The sequence below is a fragment of the Ictalurus furcatus genome, chromosome 20, assembly GCF_023375685.1.
Source record: "Ictalurus furcatus strain D&B chromosome 20, Billie_1.0, whole genome shotgun sequence".
NCBI classification, from domain to species: Eukaryota; Metazoa; Chordata; class Actinopteri; order Siluriformes; family Ictaluridae; genus Ictalurus; species Ictalurus furcatus.
The window spans coordinates 16,529,925-16,551,504 of record NC_071274.1 but is presented as its reverse complement, the minus strand read 5'-3'; the positions used below and the strand labels follow the sequence as shown (position 1 = coordinate 16,551,504).

Genomic DNA, 21,580 nt, shown 5'->3' with positions numbered 1-21,580 from the left:
TGCACTGCGTTATTTACAACAGCATGGCATGAGAATGATACGCACCAGTTACTTTAGAAAAAATGTAATAAATTAAAGACCACTCTTGATACAAAAGAAAGTGTATTTATTTCTAGAGCACGCACAGACCAACAGACATGCATGTCTTTTCCCCTAAAATAGCTTAAATACTTTTTAAAGAATATTTTAGCATCAGCAAAATAGCTCCATGAGTGTGGACTACATCATCAGACATTTTTACTGACCTTAAATAACAATGTTTTTTACCTCTTACACCAACAGATGTTTTAAATAGGACAATAGGACAGCTTGTCATGTTAACCGAAAAACTGCAAAACCCTCTCTCATGGCTCACACTGTTCCAAATGCTAAATAAATGTCTCTTTGGAGAAACTGATTAAAAAATGTATGTAAACCTTGCAGAAGGAACTGCCAGAGCTGCTTTACAGAAAATTAAATCAACACCTTCTGACCAATCAGAATTGAGCAATCAACAGCACTAATGTATAAAGACACACTCATTGTTAACCAATAAGGTATTCTATCCTTTCTGTAATCAAGACACACTGGCATGACCTCCAAAGTAAAACCAACCAAAAAGAACCAATAAGAAGCATACATTAAAGCACACCCCACCAAATCCCTGACCAATCAAAGAACACTTACAGGTGCATCTCAAAAAAAAGTTAAAAATTTTTCCCGTCATTTAATTAAAAAAGTGGACCTTTCATAAATTCTGAATTTATTACACAAAGTGAAAAAAGTCAAGTAAAATATTAGAATAAAGAATTTATAATACAGAAATGTCGAGCTTCTGAAAACTATGTTCATTTATGCACTCAGTACTTGGATCGGGGCTTTAATCCTTTTTATACGAATTACCGCACCAATATAGAGCCAATATTTGTCACATATACATTACAGCAGAGTGAAATTCTTTTCTTCGCATACCCCAGCATGTTAGGAGGTTGGGGTCAGAGCGCAGGGTCAGCCATGATAGAGCACCCCTGGAGCAGAGAGGGTTAAGGGCCTTGCTCAAGGGCCCGACAGTGGCAGTTTGGCAGTGCTGGGGCTTGAACCCCTGACAGTCTGATCAGTAACGCAGAGCCTTAACCACCAAGCCACCACTGCCCTCTAATCAATGAATCAATGTGGCGAGGCATGGAGGCGATCAGCGTGTGGCACTGCTGAGGTGTTATGGAAGTCCAGGTTGCTTTGATAGCGGCCTTTAGCTCGTCTGCATTGTTGGGCCTGGTGTCTCTCATAGATTCTCTATGGGGTTCAGGTCAGGCAAGTTGGCTGGCCAATCAAGCACAGTAATACCATGGTCAGCAAACCAGTTACTAATAGTTTTGGCACTGTGGGCAGGTGCCAAGTCCTGCTGGAAAAGGAAATCAGCATCTCCATAAAGCTCGTCAGCAGATGGAAGCATGAAGTTCTCTAAAATCTCCTGGTAGATGCTGCATTGACTCTCGACTTGAGAAAACACAGTGGACCAACACCAGCAGATGACATGGCCCCCCAAATCATCAATGACTGTGGAAACTTCACACTGGACTTCAAGCAACTTGGATTCTGTTCCTGTCCACTCTTCCTCCAGTGAAAAATGTACTTTCATCTGAAAAGAAGACTTTGGACCACTGAGCACCGGTCCGGTTGTTTTTCTCCTTAGCCCAGGTAACGTTCATTGTCTCTGGTTCAGGAGTGGCTTGTCACTAGGAATGCGACACTGCGGCATTTCTGTATTATAAATTCTTTATTCTAATATTTTGAGATACTGGATTTTTGATTTCCATGAGCTGTAAACCGTAATCATCAAGATAAGACACCTTATGTGTAATGAATCTAGAGTATATGAAAGTTCCACTTTTTGAACTAAATTACTGGGAAAAAAAGAACTTTTCCACAATATTCTAATGTTTTGAGGTGCACCTGTATATTGCTGTGTGAAACTAATGTTAGCAAACCCCCCCAAAAAAACAGGTGTAATAACAATAAAAGTATCATTAGTGGTTGTGTCACCTTCTTCCCAGTCGTCTTTTCCACCATGGCTCCATCTCTGTCGGTCCCCGGCTTGGCCATGGTGCAGCTTCTGACTAGCTGTGGCAGCTACGGCTCATGGGGGTCATCATGGGCCTGCAGTGAAATTTAAAACCTCAGATCAGACTCGGCACACGTTTGATCGGCGTCAGAGCCAGTATCTGACATGCTTTCTGTTCAGACACACTTTTCACCACAGATATTTGCAGTCGTGCGGCATCCGATCAGAATGATGTAACCATCTCCGACATTTTTTTTTTATTTTATTTTGCTCACTTCACTTAACTCGTCCAATAACCAGGGAAAGAAATAAATCTACTTCCTATTGACTTGCAGAAACAAAACTTTTCAGTTGATGCTTGCGCAGACGCATTATGCTCCAGTTGGTTCACATAGTTCCCAGTCGATGATGTTGTGTCCACTTTAATAGGAACACCTATACGCCTGCTCATTAATGCAGTTATGAAAGCATTCAATCATGTGGCAGCTGCAAAATGCATACAGTCATGCAGATGCAGGTCAAGAGCATCGGTTAATGTTCACATTAAACTTCAGAATGAGGAAAATTATGATCTGTGACTTTGATTGTGGCATGGTTGTTGGTACCAGATGGACTGGTTTGAGTATTTCAGAAGCGGCTGATGTGCTGGCTTTTCTACACACTGCAGTCTCTTTACATAGAATGGGGCGGGAAAAAAACACTGAGTGAGCGACGGTTCTGTGGGTGGAAACAACTTGCTAAAAAGAGAGGTCAGAGGAAAATGGCCAGATTGCTCCGAGCTGCCAGGAAGGATATAGTAACTCAAATCATCATTCTTTACAACCGTGGTGAACAGAAAAGCATCTCAGCATGCACAAAATATTGAAGCTTGAGGTAAATGGGCTATAAGAGCAGAAGACCACATTGAGTTCCACTCCTGTCAGCCAAGAGCAGGAATCTGAGGCTATCATGGGCACAGACTCACCCAAACTGGCCATTTGAAAATTATGGGAGGGGGATGGCGGGGTAGAATTACCCCGGTCTTTTTCCAGTCTTCTGTGCAGTTTGGGTGAATCTAAAAAGAGTAATAATTTGAGTTACTATATCCTTCCTGTCAGCTCAAACCAGTATGGTCATTCTCCTCTGATTTCTCTCAACAAGGTGTTTTAGCCTGCAGACTCTCCGCTCACAGGATGGTTTCTTTCACCATTCTGTGTAAACTCTAGAGATAGATGTTTGTGAAAATCCCAGGAGATCAGCAGTTTCTGAAACACTCAATCCAGTCCATCTGGCGCCAACAACCATGCCACGATTAAACTCATGGAGATCACACGTTTTCTGCATTCTGATGTTTGATGGAAACGTTAACTGAAGCTCTTGACCTGTATCTGCAGGATTTTAAGCAGTCTGCTGCTGCCACATGACTGAATGATTCGATAACTGCATAAATGAGCAGGTGTATAGGTGTAATCTATTAAAGTGGGTGGCGAGTGTACATTTAAACAGTTCACGGAGTAAAAATAAGCACTCCAGTCTCAGACTCAACTAACATCACAGCTCATAATTGTAATGTTGGCCATTTTTGTAGAGGGCACAAACATAACATGGACCGAGCTTCATCACTCGAGGCATTATCAGGAGAGGATACAGACTACAGCTACATAAAGTCACCACACACAGCGACTCAAGTACTCGCTATCTGCCAGTGTCTGTTTTAATGCACATAATTAGCTTCTCATACTTTTAGCTGAATATCATTAGCGGCTACATACAACAGTTAACTAACTAATTAACTAAATGGTCTGCACTTATATAGCGCATTTATCCAAAACAAACAAACAAACAAACAAACGAACAAACAAACATCATGTTTTCCACAGGTTCTACATACTTTTTTTTTCAACCAGACAAATTGAAAATAAATATCTGCAGCCTATCTTGCTAACTAATACTCCCCGGTTGATTTTGCTTGCCATGTATGCACCTGAGGTGAATCATATTCAGAATGTGAAATCGACTCCAAAGCTTTGGGGTTGACTCTTGGTTTTCACTAGAATCAGTGAATCGATTCTTTTTGGGATGGAATTAGATGTGGACCGAAATCTAAATGTATATGCTATAACAATATATTTTTAAAATAAATATTCAGCTACTTGAGCTAATTGATCGGAATAGCTTCGCTCCTTGCTGCCCAATTGCACATGCTAGCGAGAACACTTTCATCTCACAGACTAATCAATCAGGACCAGGTTCAGTCATTAATCAACCCATCAAGCTGTCACCACGATATTTTTCTTTAATGAGATAATGAAGAGACGAGAAGAAGAAGACGACTTCGTCACATATATATATATATTACAGCACCGTGAAATTCTTTTCTTCGCATATAACATCATGTTAGGAGATTGGGGTCAGAGCTCAGGGTCTGAGCAGAGAGGGTGCCCCTGGAGCAGAGAGGGTTAAGGGCCTTGCTCAAGGGCCCAACAGTGGCAGCTTGGCGGTGCTGGGACTTGAACCCCTGACCTTCCAATCAGTAACCCAAAGCCTTAACCGTTGAGCCACCGCTGCTTTCTTAAAGGGTAGGAAAGATAGATAACCGAGACCATAAATGCAGCAACGCAACGCAGCTAGAAAAACTCAAAAAGAATACACAGCGGTTAATAAGCATGATTTAAACCAGGGACACTGCACTTCCACTATTTCTCACATTCCCACAAATGAGCGGTTATTATCGAAATATTACTCTCATGAAAACACAAGTTGTTATGGCCAACAATGTGCTCAGTCATTTCCAATCAAATGCCATACGTGCTTCACAATACAGTCCAATTAATCAATAATGTTTTACTTTTTCCGTTACCAAATTTTATTGACATTGTCAATTGGTTACTGCACCCCTACATACGTCACGCAGTATCACCTGGCATACGCACACAAAACCGGCGAAGGCGGTGTGGTGATACTCGAACCGACGACACACTGCTAACATTCACAGCACAGGGGAAAAAAAATCGCTCTTTTTTACTCAAAAGGCGTAGAAGCGCTGAGTCATTCTCTCATCGTGGAGCGAGGAGAGGAGAGGAGGTGGGGGAAATAAGCAACTACAGTACTCAACAGCCAAAACGGCAGTGTGGGACAAATTCAGCTCAGAGGATTTCCTGTTTGAAGAGAAAAAGCCCTCACATGCACACAATATGTCTCAACGTCATACGAGATCAAAATCCCTTTACGCTCTCGAAAGCCCGAGCTCACTTAGCCAGCAGAAACGAACCTCTCGGAAGACAGCAAGATAACGACGATCACCTATGAACCGCTTTATATTTCCTGTACAGAAAATGTTACACAGGTGTGATATTAAATAAAATTATTACACCAAGCACTTATTTAAACTCAGAGTTGTAATTCAACTTAAATGCCAATCTTATGAGCATTGAGCTAATTAGTGGCAATTCTACATGTTTTTGGAGCGTAAGATTTATTGATGTCTAATTGTGACAAGAAAGTAGCATGGGGAAATCTGCCCTCAACATGATCTGTTTATTTCACTTTTAAAAAAAAACCCTGAGTAAACCACAATGTTAAATAATAGTTAGTCAGCCACATCCCAGCCATCCTCTTCTAACAATTATCAGTACGTTTACATGGACAACAATAATCCAATATTAACCTGACTAAGACAATACTCTGATTAAGAAACTAGCATGTACACAGCAATTATTGATGACCTTAATCCGGTTAAAGTCATACTTGAAGTAAACACAAATGGAGTATTCCTGTTTTAGTTGCGTTATCGAAGTGTATTACAGACATGTACACACCTTAATCACACTATTAACATCGTGTGGGAGTTTTCACCGCATTTTGCGACAGGACACGTACACACATGGCAGCGCTCAACCGTTTGACGGCAAACAAGAGAGCACGGCTGTGTCCCAAACCACGTACTTACCTGCTATATAGTAAGTGAAATACATGTATATAGTAGGCGAAATACACGTATATAGTAGGCGAAATACATGTGTTTCGGCTGCTATATAGTAGGTAAGTACGTGGTTTGGGACGCAGCCCACGGCTTCAAGCAGTCGTCTATTTGCACGTATAGCATGACAAATAATTAACCGCACTTGAAGCTTTTGTAAAATTAAAAATAAAACACCCAAAACTGTATACGGTACCATAACAAAGACGAACTGTATGTTGATACATGAAATTCTGGAGGGAACGTCGGATGGCGTGGCATGGGGACGTAATGACGTGTGCTGTTAATGGATCTATGTTCTATAACATGTTAAACGGGAACATGAAAGGAATATTCTAAAAGCGACTCATGTAAACACCTTAATCACAATATTGTCTTACTCAGAATAGGTCAATAATTAGATTACTGCTGTCCATGTAAACGTAGTCTATGATGTGTTAACTCCTAGAGACACAAAAATTAATAAAAACAAAAAGAAAAAACACACAAGCAAATACAGATAAAAAAAATCTATGTATTTCAGACAGGACTGCATTAGCAAAGAAGGCTTACACACAATAACGCAACTAACATCCCAAGATGAACATGAACTGGAATTTCACTACATTCTGGGAGGTAAATGACAGCTTGGATACTCAAGAACTTCAAACACACACACACACACACACACACACCCTACATGTCCACACACACCCAGAAGTGTGTGCACGCATGTACGTGCACACACACACACACACACGTACATGGCTGGCACTGGAATGGAAACACAAACAGTTCCAGTTTGATTGGTCAGTCGTATCCTCTTGAACCGGGCAGGCTGGAGCACTGGCTGCTCCGTCTACTTTCCCACCACTTACAGCCAACATTAATGGTCATCTAAACCTGCAGCTCTACTGGCATGACGATGACAATCAGGGGTTTCAGTAATCCCGCGATATTCGAGATAAATTCGCACCAACAATATTCTGTAAAATTGCTTTGAAAATATTTTTTCAAATTTCGCTCAAATTTGATCTCTCTTACAAGCCACTGCTTTAACACGTCGTTTGCGTTTTCCATCACACGTGCTGTGTGATCGCTCCGGGTTTGCTTGTCCGAGTGCCGTGTTTGTTGCTGGGGTCGGTTATTTTTGCCGACAATATGATCACAACCTGCACTGACATCGCCACCTGAAGAACGGTCGCTTGTCTTTTATTGCTATGAGCATCACGGCCAATGACTGAGGTCTCTCCCGTAGATCCACATGCAGCTGTCACATTAGTCACTGTTCCTATTGTGTTTGTGTCTGAAGCTTCTGCGTTCAGTCACAATAATTAGCCCACTTTGCCACACAGCATGGTGGTGTGTCGCTGAACCATATCATGCAACACATTTGTCTGGAAGCGTCTGCACCCGTTCGTTTCTTCAACTCATTTATTCGAGTTTTTCCTTTAATCTGTCACCCTTTGACACCCACAATGTGCTTGTCTTGGTTTTTTATTTGAATTGATACCATGTCACACAAAATTCTAATTCAATATACCATACACTTTCCATACAGCAAAAACGAGCGTTGCCTGAACCGGAATATTTTCCTCAAGTTTCCGTTTTAAATTGATTACAACATTTCACGTTATAAACATTCAATAACTGAAACTTAATAACGACAGTTCTGTGTGAGCTCTCTGGCGATGCTTTCGCTGGTGTGCACTGTTGCCTGGTCTCAGCGAAATCTCCACGCCAACCACGACTCAAACACTTCACAAAACAGACTGGTCCAAAAAGTTCAGGAATTGGAAAAGGAAGATCCTAACCACCTTACAATTTCCACCCATCACTTTGTTTCAAAATATTTGAAATTTGGTTTTAAGAACTGCAACCCTGGCAACCCTACAGGTCTTTGAATTCAACAGCTCTTTGTAGCGCGAATGTGTTTTTGAATCCAGCATTCCCCACTAGCCTGAGTAGAGTCTCATATCTGCGGCTATGAACTTCCTAATCTCCGATTTCTTTAAGTTGGACTGAATCAGCAGTGAAACACTGTCTTAAGCCCTATCCAGGCAGGATTACATTTCAATGGGTCCTGGGGTAATTTCCTATTTTACAGGAGCTCCTCTTTGGTTTAATTTCCATCCGGATTGGCCATGTCGGCGTTTTCCTCCGTCCTCCTCTGAGAAAATTACAGGTCGAATTACCTCCTGTTTTTCACCGAACTTGGTGGTTGTCTAATAATTTTAGTCCTGTCTGGATATGAAGGTCTGGGATTTTATGCAGACATCACCTTGCATTGGGGAAAAAAAGACAGAAGTTTGACCACTGTTACTTGCCATATTTAGTCTTGTAGCACATGACCCTTCCCTGACATTAAAACACTTCACAAATTGGGAAAAGAAAAATGGATGGCTGTCATATACTTTAAAACAATAAACACACTATATGTTTGAATTGTTGCTGGAGCCTTGGCTTGCCCCAAACTGAAACAAGAGCTTCTCTACTTCAGCGCCTCTTCGACTGCTTGGACGCCATGTTGTGAATGGGGCATGATCATATGACCACGTGACACAAACATCCAGGTTTATAGAAAATGCAACCTGCTAGAAACTCACTCCTCCTGTGGTTGTTTTATTGATGTTGGAATGAATCAGCAATAAAGTTTGTTTTTAAATTACTAGACGTCCCCCTGAATAACTAACCTGATCCAAATATGACTTTAAAGCAGCAGAAAGAGAGAGAAAATCTTCTTGTTTTCATCTATAAGATGTCAGCACATATCCTATGGTATTAGCTCCATTAGTATGCTAGCCTATCAGCTCGTGAAAACTAGTGTGCATAGAAGGGGTTGTCATGGTACAAAAATTTCAGTAGTCGCTACCAGTGAAATTCCACGGTACTCAGTACCAAATCAAAACACAAAAACATGCTAATTGAACACCACACTAATTTATTAATAAAGTTAAACATCAATATAAAACATATTTTTAAAAATGCCATTCTGTACTTCAAGTATTTAATCATTAAAGCTACTAGAGTTATCCAGACAACTCACTGATATTAAAGACATAAACAGTGCTAGCCACACATCTATTATTTTCCAAAACATAAATTTCAGATATATTGCTCATCAAAAAGCCTCTGATGTGTAAAATTAGTAAACCCCATCATGCCCTCCCATTTATTTTACCCCAATAAAAGTTAAACCATTAAATGTTTAATAAGGACTCCTGACCGTATTAGCGTAAAACATGCTGGGATATGCGAAAGAAATGAAAAAAAGAATTTCATTGTGCTGTAATGTATGTGACTAATAAAGACTCATTACTCATTAAACGTGCGTATGCTAACCATTAGGTAAGCAAAAACGAGGACATTTTCTTGCAACTATGCAACAACATTCATAATGCAACTTTTTACAGGAAGTATACCTTGCATAATATAGTCGGGATTTCACAACGAATATCCTACTCGAGAGTCGCGAGCCTTGTTTCAAACAATCTTTACACCACTAACACCATGCATTTCCTTTCACATGTGACGCGTATGAGAAAGGAAGACTAACACGGTCTCAAACTCGATACCGAAAGCTTGACAGTGCAGTCAGTCAGTGTGCCATGTCTATTAGTTACCAGTACAACAACCACCTAGCTAAATATTACGGTGATGCTACAGTTCTGCTTCATCACAAAGCCAAATTCAACATGGCTAGGGTTAATAGAGGCTACGGTGTGAGCAGCGGCTGATATAAACGGCCAACACGTTTAAAGAAGAAGATGCGGAGACTATTATTAAACTATTAAATATTCAGACTTCATTTTTCCATCTGCAACATGAGCAAAAGGAGAGATTTGGAGGGTTTTATCCGCTGGTATTTGATTGGCTTGTGAAGTGCACTTTTCAAAATAAAAATCATCACTGGTTCTCTGTTCTTAGGGCGAGAAGCATATTACCACGAAAACTATTTCATGGTACTTCAAGGGGTACCATCCTAAGCAAATCTCCAGGCTGTAGCCTCCAGTTGATGAGAGCTCCATCCGGAGGTAGCGCGTCCGAACGGGTTCGTCGGTGTCGACCATTTATGTCTGGCACACAAATTTAGGTTAAAAACAAAACAGATGCTCTGTATCGCTGCCTGAAGACTGTTGTACGAAGCGAGTTGAACCAACTCAGAGCTGCAGAGTTGGCAAGTTTTGAGTCAACAAAACCAAACAAATCCTACCCAGGTTTATTAAGGTTAAAAGGTTTCATGATGCTGGTTATTAACTTTTTCAGGTCAACCCAGGTTTAAGTATGAAAAATCCTTTTCATTTGAAGAGCAAGAAATAATTATGCGGAAATGCGGGGACTTTAAGCCCTCACTAACCGTACGAAGTAACGGCGTTGTGGCTGCCACAGCTTGGGAAAATTTCTGATGTGTGTAAATGTGCAAGTGTACTATAGGCTCGCAATGAGAATAAACGTATTGAAAACTGATAACTCCAACATATTTCATGTAATTTCATTTAATATAATTGGCAATTGTTTTACTTAAATATGAATAAAATAAATATCGATTTGTGGAAAATACATTAGGACAAGAATAATGCCACCACATGGAAATATGTTTCACCCGCAAAGATCCGCGAACCAACACTTTCAGTTCGCGGTACAGCAACAGCATGGCTTCTGTGGATCAGATTTTTCATGTGTTGCTCAAGAAGCCGGCATAGATCAACCATACCATTGTAAAACTAAAAATCTTAAAAGCTTTCGTATAGAAAGTCATCGGGAAAACCCAGGGGACTGTGTCCGTCCCTGTTATTTGCGCCCTGTGCTCCACAGGATTCTCCACAAATGGGGAAGCCATTGCTACAAACACTAAAGGGTTAACGTTGATGCATCAGATTTACATCACTTTGCTCACATTTGATTGGTCCAATTTGGGTTCGTGATTTCTTACCCAGAATAAAATCTGCTCCAGAGCAGGTCAGCTGTGTAGTGCAAGTTACCATGGCGATGAAAACTGCTAAAAACCAATCCACCTTGTCAAGTTTTCTCAAACTAAACGCAGACTCTCGGAGGGAGACCAGTTTGGTGCAACCAGCCTCTGGGGTTTTCACACACTGCTGTTTGGGACATGGATCAGAACAAAGAGCTGAGATTTTTGTTCGGGATGTAAAGAATGATGTCGGGACATTTCCGAGGCTGTGCTACGTTACACTACAGCCAATCAGAGTCTTATTTAGAAGTGTGAGAACTTCAGGTCTGATAAAGGGACAGGGGCAAAAACAGTGAATAAAAGTGTTATGAATCAAACTTTGTTTGCGCTTGGCCCTCGAACATCTTTGCGTTTCTGCTCTACAGCAGCTCGAGGAGCGGGAAAGTGAAACTTGACATGAAATAACTTTTTAATCTTTCAAATGGGAGAAAATTGCTGCCTCTAAATGATGTATTTCAAAGTGATTAGTAGATGAATCCTGTTCAATCCGACCAAGGACAAATTAAAGGTCAGGTCTGATTTTAGGTTGTCTGTAAAACACAGGAATTAGGGATTGTTCCTGTGTATCTGTAAAAATTATTATTATTATTATTATTATTATTATTATTTACATTTTACAGTTTTAAAGCTACAAAATCTTCACATCAAATGGACCGCTTCCAGTCAGCTTGGGAAAAAGAAAAAACATTTTCTTTTAAATACATAAAAAGAAGACATCAGGATCTGAACTTCTAACAAACACATATCGTGACAATTTAACACCAGACGCTTCATGTATCCTAATCAGTAGTGTTAATCTACAGAGTATGTTACACAGTATGCGTCAAACAAGATGTGTGTAAGAACAATCTGTTTTTTTCCCCCTTGGATCTTTTCCCTCGGATTATTCATTTCAGCATTCTCGAATCATTGCGGCGATCGTGTACGTGAACCGCTCGTGACCCTGTAAATATTTCTCATTAAGCTACGACAGATATTCAAACTTAATGAACACGACCTGTAGGAGTTCCACGCCACTTATTCTCGGTTTCACAAATCCACATACTTCATTCACACGTGAAAATCATTTCATAAAAGTAGTCAGAGGCAAAGCTTTCTGGAGATTACGCAGATTATAGTGTGACAAATGGTTAACGAGTAATTATTCTCAAAATCCAAAGAAGGCACATACTCATGACATGTCGATTTATAACAAGTACTGAACGAAATACATCTAAATAAAACCATCTTTTTGTTTGAAATCGGTCATGCTATTCATGCACAGAAACTCCTTTAGGTTAATAATTCCCTCTGAATTAAATGATCATTTGCTTGTTTTATATTTATAGTGCTATTTCAAGTTTGAATGTTGTTTATAATAGACACACATGAGTAAGGCTCTCTTGAACCAAGTCATCTATGTTTTTGACCACACAAAACTGGTTGATATTGTCAGTGGTTTTTTTTTGGGCTGCTTAAAATCGCTTTGCACCAATGATGCAATATTCGTATCTGTCTGCACACGAAGAGATCTCAACTTCATAGGAAGCAGTATACATTGCTTTAAGAAGCTTGCTCTGTGCAGCTCAGAAACTAGGTTAATGGCCACACATACCCACATGAGCACAAAACAACACACTGCATTGTTACTGCAGATCACACTGTGTGGAAATGTGCACCACATTCCACCTGCACATGTTTCTGTACGTAGATGTTTGCACTCTTCCTTGTTTTTACTTGCAGCGCTGCTTTCTTTCTGAATGTATCTTTTAACCATGTGTGATGACAGCAACATCTACACAGTCACCCTGGTTTATCTTTACTGACCGTTAAAAACAGGAGAGAGTGAGTAACGGAGAATGGTGAACTGATGAGCAAAGAGTAAGCCAGTGAAAAAAAAAAAACCCAAAACGATGAGTAAGAGTGGTTTGGAGAGGAAGAGAAGGGGGTGGACAGGCATTAGTGCAAAGGTCAACAGATGAGTGTAGGTCTGGCCGGAGAAGCGCGAGAATAATTAACCTCCTACGTGTCCTCCTTATGAGCTGACCTGGGCCGATACAGAGGTGAACAAACTGTTTAGAGTGTTCAGGTTGTGGGTTCAAGCGGTGTGGTTTGTTTAGAGTATTTAATCATTAATCTGATCCTAAATAATGCATTTATTTTTGGGAGATGAAAATCCAGATTATTCAGCCACACTGAGTGATCTACATCATGTACACAAGATTATAAAATCAAAAACAAACTCTAATCTGCCTCATCTGGTGTTAGCAGAGACGTAAAACAGCAGCACAACTACAGCGTAACAAACACTAGCACTGTTTTGGGATATTATAGATTCAAACGTAAAACCGATTCAGCAATATTTCATGCATGTAAAATTATTTTACTGTTTGCGTTAGGCTTGTGGTGATTGATGATAGTCTCGGAATAGATCCCATACATCACGATGGATCTCAAGTTGGACGATTTTGATGACTTTTCACCCATTTTGTAGTCCTATATGGACCTTAATAGCCTATGTTGTTTCCCTTATATTTGCTGTCAAATAAAGCCATGAACGTCTTTACGGAAAATGACGGACCAACGGAAACGCGTTTGTCCTGTAGTTCGTCAAGGGTTTCTTCCGCTTTCTCCATTTTCCTACCATCTCCAAAAAACATACAAGTAGGTGGTCTAATTGTTCATTTGTCCCCAGGTGTGAATGAGTATGTGACTGAGTGTGTGTGATGTGTGATGGACTGGAGTCCCACCCAAGGTGATTTCCTGCTTCTTTCTTATTAGGCCAAGTAGCAAAAACTACACAGACAGCCAATTTTATACAGACAAGCGCACCCTAACAGGCAAGCTCACCCTAACAGGAAAGTGCAACGTATGACAGTGAATTAACTGACACCATTCCTAGTTTATATGATACACTACTGCGAATGTGCTTTCTGTGTTAGTAGAACACTGTAGGCTCATTACTATCTATACTAAACAGCAATTAGTACTGTCAAGGTAATAGATTTAACCATGTGCTGTGTCGGTATATTAACTCATCTGAAGACAATACTGCTACAAACTAATTTGAAAGTAGAGAATGGGAACTTTACATGCTTCATAGTAAGGTCTGCAACCAATGATTATTTTTTGATAATTGATTAATCTGTCGATTGTTTCTTCGAGTAATTTAATTGGATTAGAAGGCCAATTTTTTATTTTCTGTATTTTAAAAATAATAATAATAAACATGTTACTTCACATTCTGTCCAGTGTTGTCCTTCAAACATTGTGCAAATCGAAGGCTATGAAAAAGGTATTAAGTGTATCTGTGTGTGCTATGCTATACATTGTGCAAAGGATTTTTTAAAAAAAATATTAGCATTATATTTTTGAAAAACAAAACAACTGATTGTCCACAATCGTTAAAGCAGAAGTTAAATCACTATATTAAAAATGCATTTACAGATAAGGACATAAAGGTAAAAATTTCTGTGCTGAAGAAAACATGTCTGGAACACATTAAACAGCACAAGCGTCTGTTGCAGCATCCGACAACACAAGCCACATTAATACACTTACGAGTTTGTTTGAAGCGCTTAATATAAAACATTCCCGTGTTTTGGACGACCTGGATCGTGCACTTATCCCGCAGCAGCGCACTCTGTGACCTCTGCTGTTTCTCAGATGTGTTTTATTCATAGAAATGCATTTTTCACTATTGTGAAGTGACATCACTGATGGGGGGGGGGGTTATCCACGGTGATGTCACAGACCCGACTAATCCATAATCAAATCCGTCGTCGATTATTTTAATTAGCGATTTTATCGATTAGTCGTTGTAGCCCTATTCACAACGTCCATGGCCATGTTGATTTGACATCACTACGTAAACAGGGAAAGAACTGGTAGTTGAGAAGATTACCCCAAATTGACGAGTTGAAATTACAAGATGAGGGGGCGTTTTCTGTGGTTTTTACCGATTGTAGGTGGGGAATTACAAGCTGCAACCCATGTATTCTAGTCAAGTAGTTCTAGCCTGTTCTTATATAACAACAATGTATTTGTCTTACTTTCTCTCGTTCTTCAGATTTTAGTGTAAACGTAATACTTTCTAATTTACTTCACTATTAAGCCGTAACCGTATGAGCACATTTCATTTCCTGTATTTACACAGACTCAATGTCAAGGTGCTTCTACTTCTGTCGTACATTTCAGAGCGAAAATTCAACTGCTTCAAAACAAAAACATGATGTCCGTACACTCTGAGAGAAGCACATGGTTGCCAAACTATTCAGCAGCAGTTAGAAGCAGAGATCCTCAGAAAAAAACAAAAACCCACTCCAAACAACAACCAGCAGAGTGTGTTGTGCAATCAGCATGCTCCAACACACGTACACACACACAGTCGTATAAGCATGTTCTTCACTGTTTATTGCACACAGCTCACTTTAAGGCATGTAGAAGAGTGTCATTTTCACATCCTCTTTGAAAGCAGTGTACAGAGAGCAATTAATTCACTTGCTTTCAATACGCACTCTGCTTTGAAAATTCGCTAAATAAACCCAACCTGTGTTGTCAGAGATGGCTTCACTGTATTAACCCATGTCACGTGTTAACCCGCAGCACATGTCCGACTCGGGTTACAAGTGTTCCAGCTAAAATCTTTAACAGAGAAGATGGAACAGCTCGGGACGCTGTGGTATATTCATAACTCAAACAGCTGCTTTAAATTTGACGTGGATCGGATTTTTTTTTTTTTAGAAACTATTAGAAACTGAGGATGTTCCTGATACACATTTAGATCCCAACGATAACACGTCTGCCACATTTCCCCGAGCATAACTAATCTAAACCATGTAAATAAAAACAAAACACAAATGGAAGTTGACCATGTGAAAATCCTAACAAAAACCGTGAACGACTGTTTTCTATTTCTTTATCTACGCGTTTACAGAAAAGCTGGCGATTAGGTCGGGATGATAAAACATTTAAAAAGGTAGACCACCTGTAGTATTATTAACAAGCTAAACCTGAGAAGCATGGACTCTAGAGCACTGAAGCAGGGAAACAATAAACTTTGCTCAGCTGTAGCGTTTCCCAACTGAAGCAGCGTATTCCTGCCTGACGCCGAACACAAACAATTAAGTAAATAAATCCCTGATATGATGGTGCAGCCATGTTAAATAGCCTGTATTATGTTCTCAGCTAACACAGAACACAGTTTCCTTAATTATTCACTACAGAGGTTTTGGGTAAAATATATAGACGAGTAAATTTATTTCCATCGTCGATGTCAGGCTACGCAGGGTACGCATCTAAACAAGCAATATACCCAACAAAAATAACACGCTTAAACAAAGCAATGTTTCAATACACTTCAACTCACTACTGCTCTGATATGATTCGATTTATCCAATAAGCTTCAGTTCAGTTCAATGTAACATGCACGGATGTGCCCTAGATCTGACTCTGAAGTCAGCACTGAAGTACTATCTAGTGTTTCATCAGGTGCAGCAGAGCTCAAACCTCCTCTTTCTAAAGCCAAAACCCTCCCGTGGCTTTGTTAACCCCTTGGTCAGGGGACAGGTCAGTCATGCTGATCCTAGTTGAGTGAGGGATCATCGAGGTCATCCAATGGTACAAGCAAGTCCACCTTCCTCACCCACCAAGTCCACTAGACAGAGTTCCTACTTCTGAGCTTAGAATCCTTGAGGGTACAAACAATTCAGAAAGGTCATCTTTCCAAGACCAGAAGATGAGAACGCACGTCATAAACCCCTCCAACACCCTACCTGTGCAAAGGTTTGAGACATAAAAAAGTGGTGGAAATGCGGTAACTATCAGGCACGCATCTGTTTAAGCATTTTGAATGGTCGTATGAACCTGGTTCCAAACTTTATCAAAGCCAGTCTTAAATTCCATGTAGAGAGCCAGACTAGGTTTCCTGGAAGAAAACAGATAGTCTTCGCTGTTCAGAATGAATCCTCCGACAATAAATTGCCTGTTGGACGCCTTTTACCGTCAGAAAGGTGCTACAGCCCAAGTCTCCTCATCCAATCATCCCCAGCTGGGACATGGATTTATGGGTTCATGGATAAATGGTAAATGGTCTGCACTTATATAGCGTTTTCTTAAACTTAGTAGTTCCAAAGCGCTTTACACTGTGTCTCATTCACCCATTCTCACACACACACACACACCAATGGTAGCAGAGCTACCATCGGGAGCAACTTGGGGTTCAGTATCTTGCAGAAAGGACACTTCGGCATGTGGCGGCACATGGGCCGGGAATCGAACCGCCAAAATATGATTATCGGACAACCCGCTCTACCACCTGAGCCACAGCCGCCCGATAAGTGTAGCGTGCAGAGGTGCACTGTGGGTCGACCCACCTTCAGACAAATGCTGATAGGCTGAAGCGTGCAGGGTGTGTCCAGCTGCATACCCAGAAACATTGTGACCCCTCTACTTCATTTTCAGAGTAATATTGCCATGTACACATCTGAAGTACAGTATAAACAATGCAATTCTCCTTTATCACATGCAGTACTTTCTTTCATTCACCATCCCATGAAGCAAAATCAAATATTCATAATGCCACCTAGTGAATTTAAATTGCTATATTGTTACAAATAGGGATGTCATGAGAACCGATACTTCGGTACCAACATTCTTAAAACGTGATGGTACTTGTTTTTCTGCAGTACTGTTGGTACCAGTTGTAACGAAAGTACAGAGGTTGCTATTCTTCCAGACCTGATGGGGGCAGCAAATACGCGCAAGTGTTTTAGTCAGTCCACAAGTGGTGAAGAAGAAGAAGAAAGCCTACAAGCACACGGGAAAAACTACAGAAGATTAGCTTAGCTTAACAAGTTTAGTTCTGCCCTGACTCGTTGAGAGGAAAAGAGAGGAAAGCTAGTATCGGTTTCCGGTGTGCAACCGATGCTATCGTTCATTTCAAACAAAACAAGGAAGCATCTGGAATTTGGCGAAGCACCAGAAATATTGTGCTTCCTATTTGTCCTATATTATGTTTGTTTGAGGCAGCTGGCATTGTGGCCGTGAAACCAGCTAACATTATGCTCCATGTAACGTTAGCGATAGCCAGTTATTTGTTAACGACGCTAACTCATTTCAATGTTATAAACTACCTCCGAATGGGCCACCATGCATCGCCATTCAGCCTGTCTCCTGTCAGCAAAATGTAGCCTAATGTCACTAATAATTATTCAAATGTTCATGCTTTTAATAAATCTGTTTGGTCTGCCACCATATCAGTGAATTTAAACTAATGCTTGCATTCAGAGTATAAGGTGTGCGTGCGCGCGCGCGTCTGTGTGCATGTGTGTGTGCGTACGCGCGCGTCTGTGTGCATGCATGTATGTGTGTGTGTGTGTGTGTGTGTGCGCGCGCGTCTGTGTGCATGCATGTATGTGTGTGTGTGTGTGTGTGTGTGTGCGCGCGCGTGCGCGCGTGTGTGTGTGCGCGCGTGTTTAGGAGTGCACCTCAACTCATTGTCGGACAGTGTTTGATAACTAAAATACACCCCCCCTCTCTCTCCCCCCTCCTCTCTCCCTCTCTCTCTCTCTTTGCCAGTATCAGCCAGAGGAGGATGTCCTCCAGGAGAGTTTTTTAATTTAATTTTTTTTTTATTTTATTTTTATACCACATCGTGGTATCGACTTTGGTATCGAGTATCGTATACTTTTGGTGGTATCGGTACCGACTACTAGATTTTTGGTATCATGACATCCCTAGTTATAAAATAATTATATACCCTTATCAGGTCCGATTTGATAAAACCGTGTGCTCCCCTGACCTGTGCTATGACTACTGGGAATAAAAGTAATGCATTTAATCACACAAGATATGTACTACAATTTTATAGTGCTTCTAGTAAGAATGTAACAAAATCGCACGATTTGGATTGATACATTGATTTAAAAGGCAATGGGTGAAATGAATCGAGACAACGATCATAAGCAAGATGATTCAGCGATATCATCAAATATCGAATCATTACCTAATCTACTGAAATCAGATCACATTGTGTGGAAGTCTGAGGTTTACAGCCTTAGCTACTAGTATTATTTAGGCCTTAGAATGACATCTAAACAATTAAATATTGAATATAGTACCTTTTACCACAGTGCTGATGAAATCTCGAATCTGTTTGATCAGAAGGTGTTAAAAGGTGAGGCTCTGACAGTAGCGAAGGCTGCAGGAAACATCGCAGCTTTATATTAATGCGCTCAGACCTATGAAGTGAGCGACCAAATGATATAAGGCTAATAATACATTTTAATTATCATTTAACAAAAATATGTGTAACAGGGTTTTTGTGTAAGTATATGTTTATTTTATACTTCAGAAAAATGTAACACTACATGGGGGGTAGAGTGGCTTAATGGTTAGCATGCTTGCCTCGCAATTCCAGGGTTTGGGGTTCGAATCCTGCACTGTGTGTTTGCAGAGTTTGCATGTTCTCACGTTCTTCAGGGATTTCCTCCCCCAGTCTAAAGACATGCATTGCATGCATTTCCAAACTATCCGGAATGTGTGCGACTGTCCCCTATTAGGCTTGCTGTGATAGTCAGTGTTCTTGGTGTTGGGGCTGCACACCGATTACATCACTTTCCCACTGCAGCACTGCCCCACCATCATTTTGCCTTTTTATAGTAATAAAAATGATTTAGTTCAGTTAGAGAACGGATGCTACAATTAAAATCTCAATTCAGCACGAGTGGCAGCACAGATCAGCAGGGGTCGATTTCATTTATCACGTGACGAGACTGAGGCGAGCTGACTGACGAGACGATGGCGGAAAATTTGGTTTCAAAAGTCAGGTGTTTAATATAATGACTTTTTTGTAGTTGTTGTGTTTTTCATTAAGAATAATAATGAACCCACCATTCAAGCAACTGCCGCCTCCGAATTGCTGCTAATTCAAAAGCGAAAGTGAGATGCAAACGGCTGCACGGGCGTTCATAGAAACACCCCCCTCCCCCACACCCCCAGCCCCAGCCCCACCCAATGGTGATACCGGTATTACTTGTGTTGTCACACACTGATTAACCAGTGGGGAAATTCCTCAGCGTCACATCCCTATCCCCCAGCTTGTACCCAGAGTTCCTTGGGATAAGCTCCAGGCTCCCTGTGACACTGTGTAGGATAACAAGGTTTTCCCTACCATAGAAAGGCTTAGGAGCAGCGCCTAAGTGTTTCTGTGGAGTGCCTTAAGCCAAATGAAAGTAAAAAGGAATTCAGACGACATATCAGAATGAACATAAAAACAACGGTGAGAGTTCAATGCACTGACAAAAAAATGGAGAGGTGGCTTTGTCTCAAATGGTAATCTGGCAACAGGAATGAGCGATCAGTGTTTGAGCAAATGTTTGCATGATTGGAGTATGACAGATGCTCATCTCCAGGCTAATCAAACAGCTGATGGGATATTTCTCTGTACTGTCAATTTAGGATGGTATTTACAACTATCGACTCGGATAAGCAAATTGCAAACCAAACCATCGATAAGGTAAACCTCAACAAAGAATAAAAGAAGTATAAACTTTTTGTTAGGGAGTAATTCTTGTGGATGCGATAGCAGAGATAGCATAGCAAAAGATATAACTAATGTTATAAAACAACTAAAGAAATTGCTAACCAAGCTAACTTACATACAGTTACAATCAAAATTATTCAACCCCAATTGCAAATCAGGTTTATTGTCAGAATTTACAGACTTTCAGCTGTTTGCAATGAACAAATCAAACAAAAGCAATGGAAATAGTTCAACACAACGAATGCTTCAAGTGGTTTCCCCAAATTCAACTGAAAATGCAACTTACAATGATTTCTCCAGTTTCAAAATTATTCAATCCCTTCATTGTAAGCTTCTTTTTAGTAGAGCACCTTTTGCTGGGAACGCTGGCAGCGTTCCTGAGGAATCTTATCCTGTTCCTCATGAGCAATGGTGTCCAGTTCAGAAATATTCTTGGGTTTGTGTGCTACAACCACCTTCTGCAAATCCCACCAGAGATTTTCTATGGGGTTCAAGTCAGGTGACTGTGATGGCCCTATAGAATCTTCCGGGATGACTTCTGCAACCAAGCCTTGGTGGAATTTGAGGTATGCTTGTGATCATTGTCCTGTTGGAAGGTCCAATGACACCCAAGCTTCAGCTTCCTCACAGACGGCATGACATTTTCTCCTAGGATTTCCTGATATTTCAATGAATCCATCTTGCCTTCCACACACTGCAGGTTTCCAGTGCAAGAGGATGCAAAGCAGCCCCAGAGCATCACCGAGCCACCACCGTGCTTGACTGTGGACAGGGTGTTCTTTCTTCATTCCTCTTCCTCCAGACATACTGCTGATCCATCATGCCGAAAAGTTCCAGTTTTGTTTCATCGCTCCACAGAACAGAACCCAAAAACTTCTATGGCTTATTTATAGGATTTAGAGCCGACTTTTCTTGTGCTTTTGGGTCAGTAGTGGTGCACGTCTTGGAGTTCTGGCATGGAAAACTTCTGCGTTTAGTACACATGTTGTGCTAAATGAAACCTCAGTGCCTGTTGCCACCAAGTCTTGCTGCAGGTCAGCTTCCTTTCTGTGCCCCGTCCAGGCATTTCATATTTTCTGCCCCTAGCCAGTTCAGGTATTTCATGTA

At 40.7% G+C, this 21,580-nt stretch overlaps 1 protein-coding gene across 2 annotated transcripts in view; it reads right to left on the bottom strand.

Moving 5' to 3' along the window:
- The window catches only part of ankrd12 (ankyrin repeat domain 12), a 44,912-nt gene that overhangs the window by 14,376 nt on the left and 8,956 nt on the right, over window positions 1-21,580 (bottom strand). For both annotated transcript variants that reach the window (XM_053651007.1, XM_053651008.1), the window contains exon 2: window positions 2,023-2,136. In XM_053651007.1, coding sequence (XP_053506982.1) covers window positions 2,023-2,082 — 60 coding nt within the window. In that variant the 5' untranslated portion in view covers window positions 2,083-2,136. The remainder of the gene's footprint in view (window positions 1-2,022; window positions 2,137-21,580) is intronic.